The following is a 17,130-nucleotide window of genomic DNA, read 5'->3' as shown; positions in this document are numbered from 1 at the left end:
TGCTATACACCAGAAATTAACTCGAAAGTAGTTTTGTTTAAACATATAAGTAAAATATTGGTCCAATGGTTAAAAGTATCTTTTAGAGATATTCAGTTTACATTTAAATAATAATAGTTCGATAAATAATATTAAGCAAAAACATTGATTTCGCAAGCAATATCTTGAACCCATTATTATTTTTCTTTCGTATGTGTGTATAACATGTTACATTTATTATTCATTAAGGAAAAGTTAACTGATTTAGTAGAATTTTGTTAATTTATTGATTTATAATGAGGAACGAAGTTATTTACGGAAAATTGCGTCATGCGTCTTGTAACTCCGCTATAAACGAAATGCAGCGTGAAATTAAAATAAAACACTAGCTTTATCAGTGATTGATTGTATTTTAGTAAACCAAGGTATATCTTAACTAAAAAGTTTCTGTCTCCCCCCAGCTGGTTGACGTGCACGTCGGGAGGCGCACACCCTGCGCGGCGGCTGCTGCTCACGCAGATCGCGGCGGGCGGCGCGTTGGCGGCGGCGGCGGCGCGCGCGCATACCGTCCGCGCCGCCTTCGCCATGCCTTGCGCCTGCGGGAACACCGGCGACGTCACCGACCGCATGAAGCTGGAGGCCAGGAGGAAGCTGCAGGCGGCCTTGCAAAAGGTACTATTGCATTTGTGAAAAGAAAATTATAATATATTTTCGTTTCTCGCTCTGATTTTCGCCACTCAATATGCAATATCTCAGAAATTCGGCGGAAAATAGGGAACGGAGTGTAACACTAAGTACCCTCTAGCAGGCTTTGTGCACTGGATACAGCGTAAAGCTGAACAAAAGAAGAAATACTATCAAAGTTTTTACAGTATAATATAATATATTTGTATGTACATTATACAAATATTCAGAGGTTTGGTACGATATCTGTGTCTGCGAGTATGTTTGTTATGTTTATAACGTGTGATTAAATAGACGGAAAACTAAATAATTTTTCACTGTTTGCTCATTCTCGTTTTCGCTCAAAGCGGCAACTTGTGAGACTAATGCCTCGCTTGATTGTATATGTATCGTCCCAAATAGGATGAAAAGTTCAATCATTACTAGCAATATGTATTTTTTAATGTTGGTATTATTCATTTTAAATTTAAAAAATTTAAACATGAGAAAAAAAGATGTTATAAATAATAATAATAATTAAATAAATGCAACCTTGCGAATAAAGGTAATAATAATAATCATTTTAATGAAATCTTAAATCAATTAATATAATTAAACAAATAACAAAATAAATTATTTTATTATTAATTAAACTAATTAAATTTTATTAATTATTTTACAGAATATAAAAAAAGAAGACGTCAAAGAGGAAAACGCTTCAACAAACGGATCTTCACCAGTGAAATCAGAAAATGGAAAAACTGGTTCAATAGTCAGTTGGCTCTCAGATATTCCTATAAAAACTGATACAAAAGAAGAAAAGTCCGACTCTAGTTCATCAGATTCAGAGGAAGGCAGTAATTTTTCCACTCTTAGGGAGCTGTTAATACGACCGGCGCCCGAGGGTGAAGTGCCGCCCAAAAAGAAACAAAAGAAAAACAAAAGTGATATACTAGATGATGTTATATCTAGTGTTGTTGATGAAAAGAAAGATGAAACAAAGCCTTTTGCTTTGTCCAATGTGGTCAAGAGGTATGAGAGGGGTCGTGGACGGGAAGAACTGCCTGTTAGGATTATGACACTGACAGAGTCCAAGCTCTTGTATCCTGACGTGCCCCACGCTTGGCTTTGTGACGGCAAGCTGCTGCACCTCACTGATCCCAATCACTCTGGGAACTACAAGCCTTTCCAGGTAAATATTGAAGTCAAGTTTTTGGGTACTTTTAGAAATAATGGTTTGTCTTTAGTAAAATGTATAGAACATTTTATTAATTTAAATGTAATATATAGACACTTTTTTACTTTTTTTTTAATTTATTGAATTTGTAATTTGATGTTAGATAAATATAATAAAATTGAACGTTTAAGTCATTTTGATAACAAAATGAAGAATTGTGTACAATTAATTGTTTATTTTTGAACAGGACCAATGGAAGCGCGGTCAACCGGTACTGGTGTCAGACGTGTCGAGTCTGTTGGACAAGGAGCTGTGGACACCTGAGAGCTTCTCGCGCGACTTCGGCGACACGCGCGTTGATCTCGTGAACTGCGCCTCCGGTCTTGTCGTGCCCAATCAGCCCGCGCGCAAGTTCTGGGACGGCTTCGAGCTCGCCGCCAAGCGCCTGCGCGATGACCGTGGTGCGCCCATGGTGCTCAAGCTCAAGGACTGGCCGCCCGGCGACGACTTTGCTGAGATGCTACCCGCGCGCTTCTACGACCTCATGCGCGCGCTGCCCCTCGCCGAGTACACCTCGCGCCACGGCCGCCTCAACCTGGCCGCGCGCCTCCCCGACTGCTTCGTGCGCCCTGACCTGGGGCCCAAGATGTACACGGCCTACGGCGGTGCTGGCGGTACCACCAACCTGCACCTGGACGTCAGCGACGCCGTCAATGTGCTCGTGCACGCCGCCGCGCCGCGTGACGCACCCGAGCGCGCCCGCGAGGCCGCGCGCGCCGCCGATGACGCGGGCTTGGACGTGTTGTCGCGACAGCGCGCGCGCGCCCGTGCTCCCGCCGCCCTCTGGCATGTGTATGCGGCGCGCGATGCCGACAAGATCCGCGACTTCCTGGTGCGTGCCGAGCTGGACCGCGGCGCCCGTCCGCGCGCGCAACACGACCCCGTGCATGACCAGACCTGGTACCTGGACGCGGCGTTGCGCCAGCGCCTGTACGCCGACTACGGCGTGGAGGGCTATGCCGTGCTGCAGTGCGCCGGCGACGCTGTGTTCGTGCCGGCGGGCGCGCCGCACCAGGTGCGCAACCTGCTGGACTGCGTCAAGGTGGCCGAAGATTTCGTGTCGCCCGAGAACGTATCGCGCTGCTTCGAGCTGGCGCAGCAGTTCCGGCGCCTATCGCGCCAGCACGCCAATAAGGAGGACAAGCTGCAGATCAAGAACATTGTGTACCATGCCGTTAAGGACTCCGTGTGCTGCCTGGAGGAGGCGCTGGCCGCGCGCTCGGACCCCGCCTGATCTCATTGTTTTATGTTCCTTAATCGAAATACAAACTTTTCAAGCTTAATGTAGCTATAGTGTATGTAATGTGTAAATTTTTAATTCGAATTCCATCGAGTACATGTAAGAAGTCTATACTTTTAAGTTATTGTATTGATATGACGTATTCGCTCGAAGCATTGTACATTGAACGCGGCGTGTAGATAAGTTTCTCCTATATTAGATTTGTCGATTCAGTTGGTATGTTATGAGAAGATAGTTAAACGAGATGTGACAATTTTAATTTGTCCTTATTGCTGTACTAGGCGAAAACGAGTTTTTTTTGTACTGTGTATATTATGTATGGTTATAAGTTGGAATAAAAAAAAAGATGTTTATATTAAAAAGTGCTTTTTATTATTCCTTAAATGATTGAATTGTATCCTTAATAATAAACTTAAACCATATTCATATCATTTTCTATAATTAAAAAGAAAAATATAATAGATTGTTAGTTCACATTACAAATACATGCAAACAAAGTTAGAAGAATCACGCCAACAAATAAATAATTGTAAAATAACTTATGAATTTTGTCTTTCTATCATGGGCGTCGAAAGAGGAGGAAGCTCGGAGGGCCGTGCACAGCCCAGAATGTCCTGGTGCCCACCCTATAAATTTTATAATATAATTCGCCCCAAAAAATTGAAAACAAAATTTACATGAAAATATTTATTAAAAGCTAAAATACAGTTCTTCCTCCTCCGAAAGAAAATATCTTCATACGCTAATGCTTTCATCGAAAAAAATGGGGTTGATGCCAACCAATAATGTATTGGTCTAATCTATTCCGCCGATATTAAGAGGGTCAAGAAAATGATGCAAAATTTTCTAATTAATTCATACATAAAGAGTTACAGGTAAACATAATGAAAGTTTATTAGAAGATGTGTGTATAGTTATAATTAATAAAAGAAAATGTCTTTGGATTAGTTGTAGCGCCATCTATCCATTGTTCAAAAGATATATGACAATAAAATTTTTACTTACATTAGATACTTCTACTCGACGTTAGATGGTGCTAATGTAAAAATAAATTCATAAAATTTTTCTGATAAAAATAAGGGTCCTAAGGGTAGGGATTCTAACATCAGTTGGAAAAATATTGATAATAACATCGATATTTGATAAAAATCGAAATAAAAACATCAATAAATTAAACAACTGTAATGCCACAACATTTAATTATAACCAAAAATAAAATTTTATTTGTTATTTAAAATATCGATTGTGTCCCTGCTGACATCGATGTTACGATGTTTTATTTACTGCAACGTCGATATTACATCTGCTAACATCGATGTACATCGAAAATCGATGATAATCGATGTTGGCATCCCTACCTGAGGGACATTGGCAGCCTGCTCGTTTTCACGTAAATCACACTTGCTTCGCTCCCTGTAATGCTCCTAAATTATTTTTTTATTTTTATTTTTTTTATACAAGTTAAAAACAAATTGAAACAGATATGAAGGTAGTAATTTCTAACTCTCTACCCTAAATAACACGAAGCAAAATTTTATCGTTTGTAACATTTCCTGTATTAAGTAAGTAGTAAAAAATAGATAGTAAAATGCGAGATTTGTAACTGTCAATCATTTGCGTCGTTTTAAATAAATAATTATAATTAACGTAATTTAGTATTAAAACCGTTATTGATGTATTCGAAAACACATCCGCCCACTTTCTGTTTTAAATAAACAATAACCAGTCTTCAAGCAAGCTCTGCACCTACTGGGAGTGGGCGGCGCACACAGGGAAAAACAATACAATAACTTGTTAACTCATCTGAGCATTTGATTAAAAAAATATAATACTAAATTTATAATATAAATTATTTTTTCTCGTCGTTTAATTATGTAATGTTTAACAAAAGATAAATACTTTGCCTTTAGTGTTTTGACATATAGGTAGATTAAACGAAAATATCAATGTTCGCTTTTTTCTGAGCATTGCATCGTAATAAGCTAAGCGTATTTAGTACCTACCTAAAACTTTATTTTTCGTCATTACAAATAAATCGTGATTGTTAAGAAGTGTCCATAAAACTTTCGATATAAAAATAGTCTATGATGTGCTTTTTTATATATATTTGTAGAGTGGTACTGAAGAGTTCTTAATCACTAGACCAAAACAATTAATTAATACTTAATGCAATGCATGCAGAAGTAAAATAACTATAATTAGGTACATATTATTGGAATATTGAAATGTTAATTATATAAGATAAAGAACCATTGTTTGGACAAAAAACATAACACATTACAATATGTATTGTAATATAAACAAATCTGGCATTTTTTTTAGGTACTATCGTACCTAAAAAAAAATCAGCTTCACGCTGTATCCCGCATCCAGCAGGGTAGGCAGAGGGAACCTAGTGTTAAGGCACTCCGTTCTCCACTTTCTGTCGAATTCGTGTTAGGTGGCAGAACTCCACGTCGCTCTTTGACTCGACACCAGAGCGAAACAATGGAAATATAAACGTAAATAAATATTTTTCCCTTCCTCGAGTGGGGACCCGAACCCACAACAACCGTCGCGTTACAGTCGCACCCTTGTGGGCTGGGCCACGACGGCCTTAAATTACTAAGATATGTTAAAACTTTTAATTAAGTAGATCTATACGAGATAAAATGGAATTAAATGCAATATTTCCTCCTTCCGCCTCGTTTGTAAATATATCGCATCTAAATATTAATTCTTTGTACATAGTTATTTTCCTCAATGTGTACAGTTTATCTTTATACCATATCAGAAATCTGGAATATGCTATATTTAATTATTGGATGTCGCTCGTTGTGGCGGAACGCTGACACGGTCTTGCCAGATATATTCGTAATGATGTTTGAATGATTCAATTGTGTTAGCTTCACGCCGTATCTCATACCAGAGTAGGCAGACGGAACCTGGAAACCTAATAACACTTCCATTGCCCAATTTTCACTGAATTCTGGAGGCATTGCTTTTGTCTCTGCAACACAGCTGACCTCAAATATACATTTAAACAATTTCAATTTCGACTCTGTTAAAAAGATTGAGTCCATCTGATAGCACGTCTTCAAAAACTCAAGTGGGTGCGCTTACCGCAAAAAAATCAGCTTTATTGTGGCCCCTAAATTACAGAGCACTCTCCTCTGTCCTTATAGTAGTATTGAGATTTTTGGGGTCGATATATTGAATAAAGTTCAGTAAGAGTCATTCGGAGAGTAAAACCAAGTTGTCCTCAAAAAAGGCTCAGGGCTCAAGTTAGTCGTCACGTGGAGTACTGTTCTCTCCTATGGGCAGGTGCCCCTCAGGTCAACTACAACAACGATATATAAAACGAGACAAATATAAAATAAAATTTAATATAAACAAGTTTTGATATTGATAAGAAAACATTTCACTTGTCAACTTCAATAAACAGCTACAATTATAAAAAAAACAAATCACACTATCAAATTCAAACAGATGTCAATCGAAACAACATTAGCTTATTGACCTCTAAATAAAACTATCGAGATTATTCCTTAACCTTCCCACTGCTGACTTTCTTAAAGCTTTATCTTAAAATGACTGAGTGAAACACTAATGTACGCTAAACATCGGATGTTACGCTACCAAGGTATACCGCATGTACGTGTGTAGTCCGCTCGCCAAGGTATAAAGTGAGTGAGGCGCAATCCAAACCAGTTGGTACTCAACCAGTGAGCTGTGCAGATTTCTGAGTCAACCATGAGAGCGGCCGTGGTCATTTTATTTGGTAAGCTTATTTAAATTACAGAGTCTATTAATTTTCTCTTCTTATTGAGTCTTTAAAGAAGACCTAATATTTCTTTTGAAATAATTATATTTTAGATGTAGATGACTATATGATAATATTTTCTTATTATAATTTGCCTTGCTATTGTTGGTGTTTGTAAGAAAATATTATTACTAATAAGATTTAAAATTCCACGGTGGGTGTGTGATTAAAAAGTATTTATTGAAGTTATGATAATATTTGCCGAAAAAATGTTATATATAGAATTTTCTTTATATTGAAAACGATCCGATAGTATGTATTTTATATTATAATTGTGTAAGTACCTTTTGCATCGATTTTTACGTAATTATAGATAACACTGGTAAAGGTAATAAATAATATAAACACAATATTTTTTGTTTTAAATAAGCACATTGTTTAGAGGACTTTGATATCTTCTGCTATTTGTGATGGTTCAGATACAATTTAAGAATAAATTATTAAGTGGTACACACAAACTCTACATCTTAGTAGGCAAAGTAAATACGGAGTTTATAAGGGAGGGATGGAGGGCTGAGTACCCTTTTCCCCGATAAAAAAATAGTTTTTAGAAAAAATTCTTTCGAATACACATAATGAAAAATAGAGCTCATAGTAAAAGTATAAAATGGAACAAAGACATGTAGAATTTTTTGGAATATATTTTTCATTTCGACATTGCATTTAATGCTGTCTTTAGAGATAGAAATCCAGGACCTATTCATATTTACAAGAACCAGTATTTTCTGCGTATGACATCACGCGTAATTGGCTTAATAGCAGTGAATAGAGCGAAACGGCGTTCCTTCCTGCGTTTATCTGATAAACATATTATGACCCTAATGGTCTTAACTAAGGTCAGCGAGATGTTGTTAGATATTAAACGTGGACTACTGTAGTATCAGGCAGTTTAAAACTCGATTGTTCTAGTGTGTTACTGGTATACCTATGCATGAGTATGATTACATTGAAACTAGCTGAAGATAGTCATGGCGCAGAGGCACAACTGGTTGTGGGTTCCATTTCCACTCGAGGAAATTAAATACTTATAACACAATGCCTCCAGACTTCGGCGAAAAGTAGTTAGCGGAGTGACTTAACACTAAATTTCCTTTGGCTATCCTGCTGTGTGCAGGAAATGTGTAATTTTACACAATATGAACGTCAAAATATTCTTACAATAAATGAAAATTCCATTTTAAATTTGTAAATATTTTTTAGTGGCAATGGTGGTGGCGGTATCATGTCGTCCGGATAAGCCAGATTTGAAGCAGGTTAAAGCAGATGCAGCTCGCAAGAAGGCCTGCATGCACGATTGTAGTAGTGTTAAGTTCGAACCAGTCTGCGCCGGCAAGCAGGGAGAGAAACCCAAGTCCTTTGGCAGCGAATGCGTCATGAATAATCACAATTGTGAAAATAAAGACAGTAAGTTCATATAATTTTAACTATGTCAATTGTGTCAATACGATCTCGAGTAAACGCTAAAGGCCATTATTACTATATCGAAATATTATCTTACTTATTACATTTTTGATTACTATTAATACGACTAATGTATGTATTAGGCGTTTTTAAGCATTTAAATATCTTAATGAAACTTTTGTTTCAATTCAATAAAAAACTTCAAGCGAACGTGCAAGTTGTAAAAAATTGCGCAGAAAAACTTCATTTCACGTATGAAAGTCTCATATGAAAATACATCTGAGCGATATGCTAGAATTACTATATGTACAGCAGAGAAGAAGAGAAGGTTAAGAATTATTTATTATATTATGTAAATAATATAATGTCTTACTGATAAAACGAAAGCTTATTAGTTTAAAATAATATTTATCCTTAATAAATATTAATATTTTTAGATATTGCACACTGCAATTACGCACTATTAATAATAACGTGAAAAATGACTTATTTTTCAGTTAGGAACCAATTAAAATTGCTAGCTACAATAACATTGAAAAAAATATGTGGTTTCCCGCATACGGAGAATAATATAATAGTGTGAATTGAATCACTGATATCACCGAAGTGTGACATGACGTAAGCTTGAATTCAGTGCTTTGTTTGGTCTGCGCTCGCGCATTAACTGCGACTGATCTATTAGTTTTTATATAGATATGTTAAAAAACAAATAAATGTAATGGTATAATAAAGAGTTTGTCATGATAAAGAGTTAAGACAAATCGATGTCAATATATATACATAAATATAAAATCATAAATTTCTTGCAGAAAAAAATTATATCACTATTAAATCTACTGAATAAAATAATTGCATACATCAATTATATAAATATAGTAAGATTACAAAGCAATTATAAACACCCATATATATAAATATTATGTACATTGTAGATATACGCACGTATGGTAATAGTTTATTAATGATTTAACAAAATGAAGGAGCATAATAGACAAGTGATTATATTAGGAATTATATTAATTTGTCTTATTGTTTTTTATAGTTTGGATGAAATGAAAAAGCAAACTTAATACTAGGTACTCTGTCCTATACAGTATCTAACATTAAGCCGCTTCTTTTGTAATTGATCGATAGACTCTATCAACCAATTAAAAAAAAACTCTTTGACACTGAGTTGTTTTTGTTAATCTCCTGTAAAATAGAAGTAGACTCATGTGTTTCTAATATAATAATATGTTTTTTTATTTATTTTTCAGCTCTTCAGAAGATAAGCAAGGGGGAATGTCCCGGATCAAAAGACATTCGTCTCTCTTAAGCTGCTGAAAAAATATATTTATCATGATGAGATTAATTTTCATATTTAATTAGGTACATTGCATAAGCATTTATATATATTCATCGAATCGAGTACGTCGAAATAATAATTGTAAAATTTATTCATTATTATTAATTAATATCTAATTCAACAATAAATGCACTTATATTGGTTGTTTACTTTGTTCATGTTATTTTAACTTGCACTATTAATTAATTTTGCTTTTCTAATTATCCTTGTAATGACTGTTGTTGATACATTTTAACTTTTGCCTATAAACATAATATTTAACTCACTTTTTCCTTAGACTTCTTATTATAAAAAATGTATGAAGGCACTCTGTTCTTCGTTTTCCGCCGTAATCTCTGGAACCGTACCTTAATAATTTAATATTACCTAATTAATCTATTTCCCCCGACACGGACTTATAACCATTGCTTTTAAATTTATTAGCTTCGTAGAAATTGAGACTTTTTTTTTAAATTAATTATATAAATGATGTATAATTGAATATTAAAAAATATCTGATTGTAAAATTAATTTTAAAAAATATATTCTACAATTTTATACAAATATATTTTACTATCAGGTACAAAGGAGAGTTTGAACAAGTGAGAGAGATAGACAGAGGCAATTACAGCTTACAAATGAACAAGAACACCAACAAATTACTACTTCTATATTTTAGTTGTTAATTTGATGACAAAAATCATTAATATGACACTGTGTACTTTGTACAATAAATAAAGGCATATTTAGGTACATTCTTCATCTTAATACTATGAAAACAAAATAATTATAATAGGCGCTAAAGAAATCGAAAATATCTTAATCTGTCTATATATTAAAAAATAAGTTATGACAGTTTTTGAATACATAGGTTTTACACTTAGAGCGCCTGTACGGTTTTCAGAAGGCGCGGGTTCGAGTTCCGCTACATTCAAATTTTTATACGTTTTCCAAATAAGTATTTTTTTTCTAAATGTGGAATAACACATTAAAAAAAATATTAAAAAGTAATTTCTCTTATTTTTGTTAAGTATTGGGCAGTTAAATTTAGTAGCTTTTTTTTCAACAATTTTGTAATCTGCTTTAACATTTCTTAGACTTTTGATTTGATAGTAAATATTTTAATTTAAAATAGAAATTTAAATTTTTTCAACTTGGACGGTTTAAAAATGTGAAAAAACGAATTAGAGACTTAAAACGGCGAACTAGGTGAAACGAAGGTTTAATATAAAGTGTAAAATTACGAATTTGATGTATAAAAAGATGAATTTGAACTTTATACGTACGAGCTTAGGCTTTGATAAGCGATATTTTCCAGGGTGGTCTCGGACCTTCATGATGTATAGGTTTTTTTTTTACTTTTAGGGCTACTTTTTAGTTAGTAAAATTTCTGGGATAGGCACACGACTATTCTGGGATGGGCAAGCCCATGCGTACAAATATACATTTGGAATGTAAAATCTATAGGTATTCATATTGTTGTCTTTGATACCTTTTTAAAGCAATATTTTTTTTAAATACATATTTAGTAACTTTTCAATGAACATAGATTACATACATTACAAATTAAACTTGTCCAAATTTTAAATAGAGGTACATCTCGACTAAGAGTTTAGTAAATATGCTTATTATATGTCTTATTTAAAAACTTGGTTATATATATTATATTCGAATTCGCAGGTCAACACTCTCCCAGGCTCGTAATCGCGTAATCTGTAAAAAAATGAGAAGTTATATTATTAACTTTTCGATAGAATTCTTACACATTTTTGTTGTACATAATTCCAAATTTACTGGACAGGCATTTCTTTTTTTGCCAATTTACAAAAAATACAGGCAAGATATTCTACTTATGTATTTATTAATATAAAGTTCTCCATGGCTAAATGAACACCCACGAATAATTTTTAAATGTGTTAATCAAAATATATATTATAAATCTCATTATTACGATAATAATAAATGTATAAATAAACTAGGTTATTTTCGTCCCTTCTGTAATAATACGAGCAAGAGGCATTTAGATTAGCTATTTAAGGAACACTGGAATGATTTGCATTGGAAATACACCAGGACATTTATTATTGGAACGGAATAATTTATGTTTTATAGCATTGTTTATGTTCCTTGGACTTTCCTTAATATTAGCATTTGGAGACATAATTAGAACAAACAGATCGTAAACTGAAAGATAAACAGCTAATAATATTCGGCCAATCGTATTGATTCTTGATATACTTACTATAAGAATTTTGAAGTACCTAGAAGTTCATAGAATATAGATATATCATCAAATTACAATATAGTTCCAACTATATAATAATAAGTTTTTATATATGTTGAAATTAATACATTACAATAAAATTGAATATTAAGTACTTACGCGTGCTTTCACGACAAGAAACAGCCTCAAGCTCGCACAGTGTAGCAAAAGTTCGAGCTGTTCCTGCTGCATCAAAAGCGCATACAGGTCCTGCTGGTGGCGAAGCACAGCGTCCGGCGCACAGTGGCGGCGGCACTCCCTCCCTCACTCGAGGACGGGAGAGATCAACTGGAACCCTCATCTCGGCGCCCTCGTCGATTACCTCATTCGTATTGCCGATGAGTGCCGGTCGGAAAAACGGCAAACTTACTGAATGAGCTGTGTGTGCAACTGCAACGAACAAAATGTGATAAATTAATTATGTGCAATTAGATATTACATTCATATAAGAATGTATATTCCGGTCATATCAATTAAGGATTATTATTATTTTAGGTATTATTGTAAATGTCTCCATGGATCCTGTGTGCTAAAAGTTTATTCAAGTGTATTATAAAAGTGAAACATTTTCGATCTTTCCACATTCATCTTCCGTCTCTACTAAACATACTTCCCAAATATACCAGTACACTCACTTGCTCAGATATCTTACCATTTACGTTGATCTTGCACTTATTTTTTTCTACTTTACCGAAATTATGCGAATCTTTTGATGGATAACGCTAATAAATAATAAAAGAGCTTTAGTCATTAAAATTATAAACCGTTATATCGTTTCCATATTAGTGTATATTGTAGAGATTTTTACGAACATTGGTTCGAGTTTGAAGAATGATTGGAGTTGAGGTGAAAGTGGTTATGAAAGTGCTGATAAATTTATGTCATTATAAGAAAAATAGAAAATTGTACCTATCTAAGTGTATAGATACAATTTTCTATTACGATGACTATTTTTCAAATCAAAACAAAACAAAAATATTTTTTAAATCTTATTAAATACAATAAATTGAAGTCAAAGCAATAAAAAATAATATTTATAATAAATATAGTAATTAAACAGTATTTTGATAACTGACACCGACCATTAAATATGTGCAGTAATTGGCATGACCCATTTGTTGCCGTTTTATTCCATTGTTTTGAGGAGCTAACACCAGATCATATGACCCTTATAATCTAATCAATTTTGTTTATTCTTCGAAACTTTTCCTGTGATCTCATAGAATATACTATTGAAAACATTAGTATCAATGTAAATATTGATAACAAGGGCTGTACGGCACGCCTCCTTACTGTAAAATTTTCAATAAAAATAGAAATAGGCAAAAATAGAGACAATACTTATCTTCAAAATGTTATGCAACAAATAAACTAGCTAACTAAATTTTTAGTAGTTAAATGTAGTTGTTTATTTTACTAAATTAATAACCTTGATTCCTTGACCATTGAACCATTGAACGACCATACTGCAATTATTTATACAATTTACACTGAACTTATTTTTTTTACTTTTTACAGTCTGCAAGAGAATGTGGTAGGTAATGATTATTAATTTAAAACTAAATTTTTGTACCTTGTATATAATATTTATACTTAATTTGTGTATTCTATTTTCTAGGTAACCCACGTTGTTATAGTTTTGGTGCTGAACTAAGTTATTTTAATGTTATCTTTATTATGTAGTGGGTGTTTTACTGAATTTCCTCAGCCCTATCGCTTCCTTAACTGACTCAACTCGGGAACTTGATATTACGTTCCCACGGCATGCTATTACAGTATCTAACATTTTGCATCTCTGAAAACATTAGAATACATTTTATTTAATTTGAAGCCACGAGTAACATATTTTATTTAAAATTATACATCACAGCTTCAGCTTATTTAAATATACGAACGTTCCAGCATTACATGTGCTAGCAAAGCATTTTACACAAAAACTAATATTGGAGTAAACATTAACATTGTTTATTTTTAATTGTAACAGTATATATACCAGACTACGTATATCACCAAACATATTGGGGAAGCCTATGTCCAGCAGTGGACGAGGACAGGCTGGTGAGAATGATGGTATAGCACATTGTTATAAAAAATACGCACTTTACGAAATAGCTGTTTTAAGTTTTATAAATATTTACATATTCATGGCTTAAAAGTACTTTGAGTCATATTATGTACAGTCTAAGTTGTGATAACCCGAAGATCAGGTCGCCACTCAGTCTGGATATTAATGCAGCTGGTTCAAAGCTTTGTTTGCTGTTATGATTAATTAGAAAACTTGCGGATCGCGTCATATGACTATAGGTCTATTTGCGTGGTGACCTTATTGTGGATATCTATCATTATTTTTTATGTAGTTTTTAATGATTTGTTATATTTATTTTTATTTCAACGTCAAAACAAACATTTTGTTTAATAGTTCATACAAGCTTTTTGGGTTTGTTTTGATGTTTCCTTGCTTAATTTTCTTGGTTCTTAGTATACCAATTCAAGTCAATTCTAGGTAACTTAAAGTGTTGACTCGTGTATACTTTTAGTGTTTGTATTTGACTGTAAAGATACTTGATACTTAGAAATTATTTTATCGAATGCGACAAGCATATTATCAATTGCTTGTATTATGCTTTAGTACACTATTATACCTATCCCAGCGTGTCGGCATTTTGAATATTTTAATTTATTTATGTAGATCCATGTAAAATTACATATGAGTATACGTATTTAATGTAATTTTTTTTACTAAATGTATAAAAAACCACTTAAGGTAGGGAACAAAAATGTCGTAATGGTAACGGAGTGCCTTAACTTTACCATTATATATATGGTTTACAGCGTTAAACAATAAAAAAAATTTAAAAAGCTTAGATTGTTATAATCGAGCTATCATTGAACTTGAGGATTCTCATTTGGACAAGTTTCACCATTTAAATATTATTTCTTATTATAAATGTGTAAACATTACACAAAATCTATTTTATACATTAGCACAAATTAACCTTTTTTCGTAGTGTTCGGAAATTGTGGGCTAGAGCTAGAGCTAAATTGTGGGCTAGAGCTAGAGCTAAATTGTGGGCTAGAGCTAGAGCTAAATTGTGGGCTAGAGCTAGAGCTAAATTGTGGGCTAGAGCTAGAGCTAAATTGTGGGCTAGAGCTAGAGCTAAATTGTGGGCTAGAGCCCACGTTGAGCTTTGTTTAAACAAAAGTAGATATCAACTATATTACAAATATAAAATTAATTTTGATTTTATTGAAACTGCACCTGTATGGAGTTGTTGTTGGTAGACTAATACTAAATATAAAACGCAAAAATAAAATATGTTACTTATAAATTAGTTACGCCTCAATAAGCAACTTTTAAAATTGTACAAAACTGCAAAAAAATAACACCTGAAAATATCAGGACAACTAACCTGTTATAATCAATATGCACAAGAATACCTTCCAGCTTAACATTTCCACCTGATTGTATCCAAATATGAAACACGTCGCACTCACTTTTTTTTAAGTAATCAGTGCAAAACAACGTGAGCTCACAAGTTGTGATCGAGTATTGGAAATCCGTAAAGGGTTGTGTATGGGTAAGAACTTATCACTTCACTGGTCGCTGCATCAGAGGAGTAGGTCCAGCTCGAGCGGAAGAGGGGGGCGGCGATAACCTCTGCTGCGGAGGACGCGATAAAGCCGCCGCCGCCGAATGAGACCAGCCGTTCTTTCGCACATTAAATGTAAATTTAATTAATTATTATATTGTTTTTATATTTTCTTTTAATATATATTTGTGTTGCTTTAAAAGTTTATTGTGTATATTAAATATGTTTAAGTTTGTTTTTATGGTGTGTTTAGCGAAAGCGCGTTAGTCGTATTTATAAATAAATCTACGAATGCATATATATTTATTTATGCATATAACATTTATTTTTTAGCTTCACGCTGTATCCCCTACATTGCAGGTTAGGCAAAGGGAACCTAGGAACCTAATGTTTCAATCGAAGTCTGAAGTTTCAATCGAATTCTGAAGGCAAGGCGCGTTAAGTGGCAGAACTCAAATGTTTCTTTTCCTCGAGTGGGAATCGAATGCGTACGCTGTTTTACGCGTTTACAGTCGCATATTTGTACCCCAGCGCTACGAGTGGCCCCAGAAAATACATTGTATTTGGAACATCACCAATTTTGAGTATAACTTGAAGCTGTCGATTTGGATATCATCTATGCCTTCTTCTTCTCGTCGGCGCATGGAAAACTTTAATTAAAGAATTGTACCTATTATTTACATAACAACAATAATAGAGATACGTTTTCTTGGAAGTATTATTTTCTGAACGAGTTTCTTGGAAACCTTGCTTTTTAAAGAGATTTAAATAACATTTGGAGAAACCACACAAACTTATTGACATTGGATTCTGGTATCGACTTGATGAGTTTAATTTTTAGTTATTATAGTTAATAACTAATGGATAAATGGGTGATCTTGTTAAGAATATGATATAAGTTAGGCACATAATATTAGCAACAATTAGGTGTTGGGATCAGCACTGCTCACTGGGACTTTCCCAAACTAGGCCATTTATCTTGTTTATAATTTCATTGTATTTCATATTAATCAGTTACATTATATAGTTTTTGTGCATTTCAATTCATTTTTTCTGATCCTTTTTAATAAAGTAGTATATTAGTTATATTTGATTGATAAATTGATTGATCAGTTAACATTTTTCGTTATTATTTTGGGTTAGTACTTTTCTCATAGAAGAACTTTAAAATAATATTTCTAATTTTTTTTTATATGAGACTAGCGGACGCTCGCAGCTTCGCATGCTTATTTAGGGGTGAATTCTAATAAACCACGAAACGTGTGTTCAATGAAATATGTTTAAGAGTCTAAATTTCAAATTTTATAATAATCGGTGGCGTGTTAAAGATTCTTCCATACAAACTTTCAACCCCTTATTTGCACCCTTAGGGGAAGAATTCTAGAAAACCATGAAACATGTGTTCAATTAAATACTTTTAAGAGTCTGAATTTCAAATTTTATAAAAATTGGTGCCGATTTAAAAAAAAATCTATATAAACTTTCAATCCCTTATTTTCACCCTTAAGGGGAGAATTTTAGAAAACGATGAAACACGATATTCAATTAAATACTTTTAAAAATCTAAATTTCAAATTTTATAAGAATCGGTGCCGATTTAATTTTTTTTCCATACAAACTTTCAACCCCTA

General features: G+C 33.7%; 3 protein-coding genes across 3 annotated transcripts in view; 2 read left to right on the top strand and 1 right to left on the bottom strand.

Annotated features, from left to right (window-relative positions):
- Kdm3 (Lysine demethylase 3) overlaps nucleotides 1-3,481 on the top strand; it is a 114,201-nt gene extending 110,720 nt beyond the window's left edge. Inside the window, exons 15-17 of the mRNA XM_085202464.1 lie at nucleotides 441-651; nucleotides 1,325-1,834; nucleotides 2,067-3,481. Coding sequence (XP_085058590.1) covers nucleotides 441-651; nucleotides 1,325-1,834; nucleotides 2,067-3,113 — 1,768 coding nt within the window. The 3' untranslated portion in view covers nucleotides 3,114-3,481. The remainder of the gene's footprint in view (nucleotides 1-440; nucleotides 652-1,324; nucleotides 1,835-2,066) is intronic.
- Nucleotides 3,482-6,719: 3,238 nt separating this feature from the next.
- LOC146529210 (vasotab-TY1) lies at nucleotides 6,720-9,816 on the top strand. The gene is made up of 3 exons (XM_085202463.1): nucleotides 6,720-6,879; nucleotides 8,122-8,325; nucleotides 9,579-9,816. The coding sequence occupies exons 1-3, from the start codon at nucleotides 6,852-6,854 to the stop codon at nucleotides 9,635-9,637; spliced, it is 291 nt and encodes a 96-aa protein (XP_085058589.1). The 5' UTR covers nucleotides 6,720-6,851; the 3' UTR covers nucleotides 9,638-9,816.
- A 486-nt stretch (nucleotides 9,817-10,302) lies between these two features.
- Nucleotides 10,303-15,518, bottom strand: LOC146529209 (uncharacterized). The gene is made up of 3 exons (XM_085202462.1): nucleotides 15,320-15,518; nucleotides 12,030-12,299; nucleotides 10,303-11,359 (listed from the first exon to the last, which is right to left on the bottom strand). Exons 1-3 carry the CDS (start codon nucleotides 15,360-15,362, stop codon nucleotides 11,328-11,330), a joined length of 345 nt encoding a protein of 114 aa, XP_085058588.1. The 5' UTR covers nucleotides 15,363-15,518; the 3' UTR covers nucleotides 10,303-11,327.
- Nucleotides 15,519-17,130: the final 1,612 nt, after the last annotated feature.

The sequence above is a fragment of the Heliconius melpomene genome, chromosome 18 (genome assembly GCF_056956725.1).
Source record: "Heliconius melpomene rosina isolate 202511_hmr_F chromosome 18, ASM5695672v1, whole genome shotgun sequence".
Taxonomy (NCBI): Eukaryota; Metazoa; Arthropoda; class Insecta; order Lepidoptera; family Nymphalidae; genus Heliconius; species Heliconius melpomene.
The sequence above is the reverse complement of the archived record's forward strand: the minus strand, read 5'-3'. Positions and strand labels throughout refer to the sequence as shown.